General features: G+C 32.0%; 1 protein-coding gene across 1 annotated transcript; it reads left to right on the forward strand.

Annotated features, from left to right (window-relative positions):
- Nucleotides 1–1850: 1850 nt before the first annotated feature.
- On the forward strand, nt 1851–6603 carry LOC127710614 (uncharacterized). The gene is made up of 4 exons (XM_052216567.1): nt 1851–1962; nt 3117–3200; nt 6070–6200; nt 6477–6603. Exons 1-4 carry the CDS (start codon nt 1869–1871, stop codon nt 6501–6503), a joined length of 336 nt encoding a protein of 111 aa, XP_052072527.1. The 5' UTR covers nt 1851–1868; the 3' UTR covers nt 6504–6603.
- Nucleotides 6604–10755: the final 4152 nt, after the last annotated feature.

Below are 10755 nucleotides of genomic sequence, written 5' to 3' on the forward strand. Positions count from 1 at the left end.
TTAACAAATCGATGTTTATCCTCAAGAATACCAGATTAAACTTTCTCTGATTTTATCATTTATCAGGTTAATAAAGTCCACCAATTTTCCCTTATCTAAATATTATAGGAAATTATTTTGCATACCCAAAGAAAAGTCATATATGATCGATTTGCATTGATTATGTTAAATTCATTACAAAGGAGTGAAAGATAAAATCACAACAATATAAATGTAAAAAAAGAAGATGCGGTACGATTACAAATAAGACAACTCTCCACAAGAGATCAAATGACACAGACATTAACCACTATATGTCACCATACGGCCTTCAACAATGAGCAAAGTCCATACTGCATAGTCAACAATAAAAGTCCCCGAAATGACAAATGTAAAGCAATTCAAATGAGAAAACCAACGGCGTAATTTATGTACAAAATAAGGATCGAAAAAAAAAAAATGTAACACAGCAACAAACGACAACGTTACCACTGAATTACAGGCTCCTGAATTGGGAAAGGCACATTTAGAATGTGGTCGGACCAAGCATATAAGCGGCCGCCTAACACCCCCCTTTTCTGCCGAGTATATATTCGGTTAAAAAAAAAAAAAACGCCAATAACTACCCACGTGTATCTTTAAGTCTTCTAACATGAATATTTAAAACTTTTAAATATAATAATATATGTGAATCTCTATATTTTTGAATTAATCAGGTTTTTTTAAAAGATATGAATATTTGACTTACCTCTGAAACTGGGTTGCAGTTCTCTCTTATATTCGTCTTGACACCATTTAAAGTCTGAACATATAACAACACGCTTAAACACAAAGCCGACAAAAAAATACAGAAGTCCATTATGTTCACTTCCACACTTTTAACTGGAAATAAACATATTCTTTAAAAATATACATGTAACAAATGTGCACGTGTCTAGCAGGCGTGGCTTCGCAATGCAATTAATTATAACTAGTGGTGAGACATTGTAGCAGTCCACTAATTTTTTTTCTTAATCGAGATCATACGTTCAAATTACGCAATAATGTCGGGTTCAGAGAGATGGAAAATCATGATGGAAAACGGAAGACTTTGTGTAGAGGAAAATGGTAGATATTTTGGAACATCGACAATGTTGGAACAACAAGAGAATTTGGAATTATCAAGATGACTATCTAAAACATTTTAAAGTAATTTACAGTTTTATTTGGTCAATTGTGGATAAGAAAAGCCATCGGGAAAAAAACTATAACCTCAACAAACTTGTATTGAAAGCAAATAAAAATCTTCAATCAGATACGTGAAAGTAAAGAGATACTTTAAAGTATAGTAGATAACTTTCTATCATTTAATTTATATTAAGGACGTCACTAACAAAGTTAGTGCTCTATACTATTATTTCTTAATACATTGTTTTGGAGTTGAAAACATAGGAAACTCTAAAACTATAAACTGAAATAGTAAAACTGTTTTCTTCTTCTATATTAAATGACATCTTCAAATGTTAGGGCTAGTACATTTAGATTTTGAATTCCTTGACATCATTTCAGTGTTTCAGACAAAATCATTTATTGATCTTGTACATCTCTCTACATACATATCTCAACTCTCGTTTTCAGAATGAAGTTTACTTTTATAAATGTAAAGGCATATTATTTATTACATTTACACTGTTTGAAGTAACAACGGTTCATTTTATTGTGGAACGGTCATACAATTCACATTTGTTTTTATTTTAGACTTAACACAATATGAATCAATACATGCATATTAGTTTACGTCAATACAGAAATATGACTTGTTGGCTTCATGTTCTATGTTTGTTAACGTCCACAAAACACATGATTTGTTCTTATAATTTAAGTTTACACATGAATCTGGAAAAGCGAAAATGCATAGTTTGAAAAACTTATGCGAAGGTCTTGGTTTTGGGCCAGCTGTCAAGACTCGTTCAGGTTTTATGAAAATATGGGACTCATTGAAAGGTGAGAAATGTAAATTTAATGTGTTTTGTTCTTGTATCATGTGTATATAGCTACTTAAGGATGTTCGCTACTCTTGTTTTTGACTTTTTGTCAGATATTCGGAATCCTCTAGTTTTATCCATGTAGTACCAATGAAAAAAAATCCTACTAACCCTTACTTTTCTATTCATATTTTTATTACATATAGTTTAACTAGTCATTTATGAAAGTCTTATACAATTCTTGTTATTTTTTCATAGTGTTTGAAAGAAAAAGGTACCAATGTTAAATGTATGAACAGTCTAGAGAGAATTGTTTCACGCCAAATTTTCAATTGATTATATCTCAAAAACAAAGTCGCGGACCTATAATTTTTTCCTGCTTTTTAGGTGCAGTTATTTATATACTATCAATTTATAACAGTTGATTAAAAAGCTAGTTATTTTTAAAAAGAGGAGAGAACATCCTTAATCGAACTTTAAAGTTGTTGTCGTCGATAATTTGAACATTGAAGAGCGACCAATACTTAAACAAATCATTATACAATAAGATGGATACGTAGTTTATTATTTGATGGACTTTTTGGCGATGTCAAGTGGCTGATATTGTTATAAAAAAGTGACTTCCATGAACAAACATTGATAATTCCTTATTTCCATGACAAGTAATCCTCGCTCAAAACTCCGATGGACCTCCTACGGCACCCATTAGTACATGTAGTTAAAGATTTGATTTCATTCAAAATTAATTTATGACCTGCATGCACGTGTCGCTTAGAACACGGCTATGTACCAAAGGTCAATATTTATCATCCGTGTAATTGTTCTATATGGGATGTTTGCAAAATTTAAACGGAGGCAATTTCTTGGCATGATAGTATTAATAAGCATTTTATTCGTATCTTTGTTAAGTCTTATGCGTTTGTATTTGTGTGTGTTTTGTTTCGTGATAGGAGGAAAAAAAAGTAAAAAAGGTGTGTGTGTGTGTGTGTGTGTGTGTGTGGGGGGGGGGGGGGGTGATATTTGGGGGGGGGGGGGGGGGTGGTCTTTGCCTACTACAATGTATTAGTAGCGTGTGAGAGTGTGCTTTCCTATGTTTATTTGTCCAATTGAACTATTTTTTTTTACTGAAGAATATGACTGTATCAAACAAGTTTTCACTCTATAATTTTACAGCAAACGTAGACAATTATCAACTACAGACATCTTCAACAGATAACATTGATCAGTCGGAGAACCAAGTTAACATGAATATTTCAGGTAGATGTGATTCTTTTGATACATATTTAATATTTACACACGCTTTCGTGAAATCAAGTTCATCCATTTGTATAATAAAAACCGGATTGAAGAACTCTTACCTTAATCAATAAGATTAATTCATATTTCATAAATAAAAGGAGTTATGGTATACTACTATACGTATATGAGATGACAAATAACGATTCTAGAGGTCCTATTATCTCCGTATTACATTTACGAATATTTTTTTTTAAATTGCATCTTCACTTATCCGCACAAACCCCCTTTTAGATCCGCCACTGAAATACCAAACAATGTTCGGGGGGGAAAGCAATATGATTACGGGAATTTAATAAAAAAGATGCAGTTAGGGAATGATGAGCTGCGTAAACTTGAAACTTGAAACGCCGTATCCGTACAATCTTCAACAATTATTGACAAGCCGTCTATACGGACAAAAGGCCAATCATTAAATTTGGTCTTAACTATACATGCTGAACAGAGATTGGTTTTGTTTCTGTTATAGTTAAGAGTTTTTTTACTATTCACTTAGTATATGTAAGAGAATGATAATCCCTTTCTTCATGATTAAGTACGAGCGTTAGCGAGTACTTATCATGAAGTAAGGGATTATCATTCTCTTACAAACTTAGAATATTGTAAAGTGCTCAAGGCTCAAATGGTCTATTCAAAAATTAGTTTCATTGCCAGTGCAATGTTTATAATTGATGCATGACTTCCTTTTTCGGCATGTCATTTATAGATAGTTTTAGTGAAGTGAGGACTTTCTTATCATTTGGGAAATATTTAAAAAAAAAATGCGTTATAGATATTAGGTGACACAACAGTAGAAAGAAAAGATAGGAATTGTATGTTTCCTGATTGTGAGTTTGAATGTAAATCATGTAATATTTTAGTGAGGAATTATCCTTTTTTTTATTTACAGTTTAAACCAATTAATACATTTGAGTTACAACTAAATTTTATTTTACAGCCAATATTTTGGTCCGGCTTTTTACATCAAATACTGTTTCATTATGTCAGGGAAATGTTCAAAAATAGTGCCCTTAAAAGTTTTTAATATGTTAAAAATTAAATTCCTGTTTTGTTTATCGGAATACATGTATTTGAAATAACTATTTTCCCCAACCGCTGATCTAGTAATCAAAGTTTTGGAAAGCTAAAGATTTAGGTTATTTTTTATCTGAAAGATTTTTTTTCTTTTTTTTTCATATTGGTATTGTTTAGTTTTATAGTAATTTGAAGTTATTAATATTTTCATAATAACATTTACGGTACCAATTTTACTGCACCAGTAAACTAACTTATTTTGAGATTTTTGTTTGTTTCACAATTCAACTTTTAGTCAGTTTCAATCACTGTGTGATAAATTCTTTCAATCTGATAAATGTGCTTCGGGGCAGTTGTAACTCATTTATAGAAACTCTTTGTTTTGAACTGTAAATAGACCCAAATAATAGAATAATCCCTTACTAAGAACATGATTTACATTCATTCTTCACAATTAAGAGGCATCCAATCCTACAATTTCATTGGTCGAGAGTACTTTGCTATATTCTAAATCATATTAGAATATAGCAAAGTGCTCTCGACCCATTATGAAATTGTAGGATTTGGTGTTTCTTAATTGTGAAGAATGAATGAAATCATGTTCTTAGTAAGGGATTATCCTATTGTTTAGGCCTACTTACAGTTCAAATCAAAGAGTTTCTATAAATGAGTTAGAAATGCCCCGAAGCACATTTATCAGCTTGAAAGAATTTGTGATTAAAACTGACTAAAAGTTGAATTTTGAAACAAAAACAAAAAAATCAAAATTAGATGAAGTTTACTGGTGCAGTAACATTTAAATCCCGGAGGTCATGTTTTGACATATGTGTATTAGTTCGAGATACATAATGAATTTTGAATGCCTTTGTTTACCTTAGGACCGTAAATTTAGTTCGACTCAACCGAAATTTCGACTCATCCAATTTCGACTCATCAGAAGTCTAAATACATATATTTATATGGAACAAAGTTCGGGACCACGAGAAAACTTCGACTCATCCGAAATTTCGAGTCAACCGAGTTCGAGACAACGAGAGTTAACTGTATTTTAAAGGCATTGTATTTGATCATTTCCCTGACATAATGATGTAGTATTTGATGTAAAGGACTGGACTAAAATATTGGCTGTAAAATAAAATTTATTTGTAACTCAAATTTTGAATTTATTGATTTGAAATGGAAATAAACAAAAAGATAATTCCTCTATAAAATATTACATGATTTACATTCATACTCACAATCAAGAAACATTTCTTACCATTTCATTGTACTGTTGTGTCATCTAATGTATAAAACATAATTTATTATATTTTCCAAAATTATAAGAAGGTCCTTACATCACTAAAACTAATCCATAAATGAAATCATGCCTAAAAAGGAAGTCATGCATTAATTACAAACATTGCACTGATAATGAAGCTAATTCTTAAATGCAACCAATCAAGAGATCATTTAAGCTTTGAGCACTTTACAATATTCTAAGTTTGTAAGAGAATGATAATCCCTTACTTCATGATAATTACTCGCTAACGCTCGTACTTAATCATGAAGAAAGGGATTATCATTCTCTTACATATACATATAGCGGCATGTGGTCAATTTTATTCGTTGAACTTAGTTCTAAAGCATGAAACATGACGCGGACGTCACGATTTTGTTCGAGTATCCAGTCAAAAAAGATGCAAGAAATTAATAAAAAAATTTTACAAAAGATAGATTAAAAGATCAACATTATTTTGTTTGCAAAGTTCCATTCTAGTGATGTGACAAATACGTAAAATTTAATTTAAGATAATTCATTTTTTTCTGTGAATAGATGTACCAGGAGGAGACGATTCAACCAGCACTGACGATAACGTAAAACATTGGATAATGTGCAAAGAAAATCTTCAACGCCAATATCTCCAGTCCAAACGAAATTATTGTCACCAATGGACAGTTCTGAAGGTATATTTTAATCCTCCTTCTAGCACACAATTAATCTGCTACGTAGTAAAGCAAGCACTTAATAGTCATGTGAATTTGGCAAACAAAAATTAATAGTAAACAAAATATGTATGCAAGGAACATAAAATCAATTGTACTTAAATAGATTTGCTTTTACAATCATGCTGGAAGAGACCACGAACCAGTTAAAAAATGTTAATGAAAATTCTGTACTATTTGAATAAAAACCATAATTACGATGCGAAAATTTTATATATTTTTTTATTTTTGCAACAGATGCATCGACAGTTGAAGATATTCTAGAACGTAGCGTTAGTTCTTGCACTGAAGCGCATATAAATACAGAAGACGCTTCCGATAGCACACCAGTTACAGTAGAGCGGTCAATTTTGGACGATTATTTAATAGGTATGATATACCTTTAAGTTAATTATCTTCATTCTCTTAAAAGGAGCTACTCATGGTATGAGAAGTATAGGAACTTTTTCGTTGTTGAAGGCCGTACGATGACCTACAGTTGTTAATTTCTGTGTCATTTGGCCTCTTGTGGAGAGTTGTCTCATTGGCAATCATACCATATCTTCTTTTCTATATGTGTCTGTTATTTTTCAGTGTTCATTGATTGAGATAATGTGCCGTGGGAACATTCGCGCAAAATGACTTCGCCAAATATCAATGTTTTATCTCTGGTCGCTGTTTTTGTTTAATGACCATTTAAGAAAAAAAAAGGTGAATGTGTTGAATGTGTTGAATGTTAGATGTCCAGTGGAAACTATTATAAGCTATGTGTCTATCCAACAAGCTGAGCCAAGGCTTTATTCGTTATGTGATAGTCCAGAAAAAGAGTCATCATACAAGGACACATTATTCTGACTTCGAGACTATTAGTTTCTCAGCGGAGAAGCCGCAGATATCAATTTTCAAGTCGACGATGACGATGATGGTGATGTCCAGTGGCAAATATGACAGGCATATAAGGATGATTGAGTGTCAATGTTTAATTTATACACTGTTGTACTAGAAAGGCACGATGGATCGTGTTTTAACCCAATACTTCACATTTCTTTTCTTTTACTACGAAATGTTGCATGTTTGGCGAAGAAGATGCTACGAAAAATGTTCAAGTCTTAGTTTTGAACAAACTTGGGGATCAAACACACGACTGCAAGGATCACTTCCACAAGCAAGACCACCTAGGAGGTATTTATACGGGTACTGGAACTATACCCATATCAAAGTTCAGAAATATTACTTTTAATCAAATGTTCAAACACTCTCATTAAATGAACAACATATATTTTATATATTTTGAATTGTTAATTTTCCATTCTAAAATGATAGCATTTGTTTTCTTTTAGGAGAAGCATTAAAAGTACATATTCAGAATTTAGTTATACATTTGTGTACCTACCGAGGATCGCTGTTTTCGAAATCTGGACACGAAACATGCTCAGTGTCTAAAACAGTTTTATGAAAATCAACAAATGTGTCATACAATTCTCATTGGAAACATTGTCAGCGAGGTTACTACTGATAAAGATAAATTGTCAAAGTTTCTTCAAGAACCTGGCAAAGTAGCAGTTGAAACTTTAGGTGGTAATCATACAAGGCATGCGCTACAATGTTTATTCGCAAGCCAAACAAAACCTATTAGCATGGTAACCTGTCGGTTATACAACCAATTACCAGACGAGTTGGCGCTACAATTAGGATATGAACACGATGCATCTAATACATTAGGAAATCCGACAAGTTTTGTTGATTTAGTAAAAGTGTTTCGAAAAGAAGCAGCAAAAATAGTAGGAGACACAGATATTAACTGCATGCAAAGTAGTGAAGTAAAGCAATGGAATTTCAAAGATATAATATGTACCATTCTAGGGATGTACAGAAAGGCGGAAGAATTTCATAACAAATACAAGGTTGTTTTGAAAATTGCAAAATCAAAGGATTCAGTATGGGGAAAATTCTTAGATTTCTGTTCCGCTTTCGAAATGAATGAAATAAGAAATACTCCAAGAGGTTCCTTAAAGGTTACACAGTTGAGAGATTTTTCAATGCTTTCTAGTGATAACCAAATACATATTTTGGAAAAGACAAAAGACTGGAGAGTATTTAAGAGAGAAGTAGAAAGGTAAATAAATACATATCATGTCGTGTGCACTGTTAAAAGTTTTCACTGCCTTACATGGTTTTCTCAAATGTTGATTTTATATTTGTAAATGAACGATACTTCCTTATCATTAATTGTTCATTTGTTGGTTTGTAAAATATGCTTCATAAAAAAGGCATTCAACTGATTTTTATAGTTCGTTCTTATGTTGTACTGTTACACCACTGTCCCAGGTTAGGGGGAGGGTTGGGATCCCGCTAACATTTTTAACCCCGCCACAGTCTGTATGTATGTGCCTGTCCCAAGTCAAGAGCCTGTAATTCAGTGGTTATCGTTTCTTTATGTGTTACATATTTGTTTTTCGTTCATTTTTTTTTTACATAAATTAGGCCGCTAGTTTTCTCGTTTGAATTGTTTTACATTGTCATTTCGGGGCCTTTTATAGCTGACTGTGCGGTATGGGCTTTGCTCATTGTTGAAGGCCGTACGGTGACCTATAGTTGTTAATTTCTGTGTCATTTGGTCTCTTGTGGAGAGTTGTCTCATTGGCAATCATACCACATCTTCGTTTTATATATTCAGCATACATTTACGTTCGTGAAGATCGGGAATATTATAAAAAAAGACCCGTGACTTTTTTAATTTCATTCACAGTTAAAGGAAAAATTGGAGCATTTCATCGGCCTTGAGGAAACTCATTTGTAATGTTATGATATTAAAAATTAGTAATGAAAAAAGGAATGTACACACCAATTTTCAAAGATTTATCACCTATAAAATCGTTCACGAAAATAAAACATACAAAAAAACCCAATAAACGCTTAGACAAGAATAAAGGAAATGTGCAGCCAATGTCAATGAGACAGCAACCAAACGACACAAATAAACAAAATTTATCTAGAGACACCAAATAGCCTTAAAAATATAGACGGTCTCCATGTAATTTGTCAAGCTCTTAATTGTCCATTCTATACATGTTGTGAACATGGTGAATAAGTTAAACAGAAACTACCAAATATCTTTCATGTACACCGTTTTATCGAAATCACTAAAAAAATGCCGGTTTATTTGTGAAATGTCAATCGCAAAGTCATCTCGTCAACCTTTTTCGATAGGTCGGGTATTTGGTGGTTGATGTAGACTGCAGCCTTGTAATTTTGTAAACTTGTGTTGTTTTAATGTATTATTGAGATACAAGTGCAATTTCAAAGATCTCATCGATATTTATGGTAATTAGCCCGCCTTTCATTTAAAAAAAAACCCGGTATATTGAAATAAAACAGAAAATAGCTCGCACTGTACTTATATCAGTAATGAGTTACCGACTTAGATAATATCACTGGATTTATTTTGTAGTGTAAGTTCAGGTCGGAAGAAAACAATTGGGAAAACGAAAGCAGATCCGTCAGATGTTGACAGAAAGATCAATGATAAGTATGTTGGCACTTTAAACGAACATACAGAATAAGTTGCATGTATCCATTGATGACAATTTTTTTTCTCAATTTCATCATTTCACGGGAATTCCAAATGTCATTGATGTATATGAGTGCGTACTTTATTGTTTGAACTTCATTTTGGTGCATTTCCGAACGTGCATCTAAATTATAAATCCCTACTGATGACACACTACTGCCATTTTGATTTATTTTCGTTTACGATATTATTTTAAAACTGCTTTTTGTTAATTATTGTTAAGAGATAATTTAAAAATTTTATGGTTGTAATTTATTGATGAAATTTTAAACATTACATACCAGTCTCTTAAATTTCTATTGCCAGCAGGTTTAACTTTAATCAGGGAATCAGTCACACCTCTTTCATAACAAGCATTTAAAATGTGTCTTTGCTAATTCTATATAACCTATTAAATAATTGAGCATTTCATTATATTTATCTAGTGAGTCTAAAATTAAACAACTGATGACTGCAGATAATGAAAAATTGGCAACTACTTTATCCACATTAAAATCAAAGTTGACAGAAGAACAAAAGAAAAAAAAGGACTTTGAGACATTGTTGAATCAAGAAAGGAAAAAATGCAGTGCACTTGAAATTAAATTACAGCAACTGAGGAGATCAGAGAATGAACTCAAAGTTGTCTTGGATAAGCAGATTGATAAAAATGAAAAATCTAGTAATCTGCTACAAGTTGAAAAAACAAAATATCAAACACTGGAAGAATTGTACAATAAATTGGTAAGTTGAATACTTAGTTTTTATAGGGCTGTAATAGCCCTCAGACAAAACGCTTGTTATTTTGTTGATAATATGTGGAATAATATTCTGCATCAGACTTCTGATAGTTATCAGATCACAATAATGATGCATGAAGAGTTGTATTTTATATGAAGTCAATTGACCATTCAGTCTGTTGATCTTTATATTGCATTACATAATTAGTCAAACATCTTTATCAGCTTAGAATAAATACGAGAGACA

The sequence above is a fragment of the Mytilus californianus genome, unplaced genomic scaffold (genome assembly GCF_021869535.1).
Source record: "Mytilus californianus isolate M0D057914Y unplaced genomic scaffold, xbMytCali1.0.p SCAF_8, whole genome shotgun sequence".
NCBI lineage: Eukaryota > Metazoa > Mollusca > Bivalvia > Mytilida > Mytilidae > Mytilus > Mytilus californianus.

What these genes read in the sequence shown, in the direction of transcription:
- LOC127710614 (XM_052216567.1), top strand. Translation starts at nt 1,869, where the DNA reads ATGCATAGTTTGAAAAACTTATGCGAAGGTCTTGGTTTTGGGCCAGCT. An exon ending in AATATGGGACTCATTGAAAG is followed by an intron (nt 1,963 to 3,116) that starts GTGAGAAATGTA and finishes ATAATTTTACAG; the next exon opens with CAAACGTAGACAATTATCAA. An exon ending in AGTTAACATGAATATTTCAG is followed by an intron (nt 3,201 to 6,069) that starts GTAGATGTGATT and finishes TTCTGTGAATAG; the next exon opens with ATGTACCAGGAGGAGACGAT.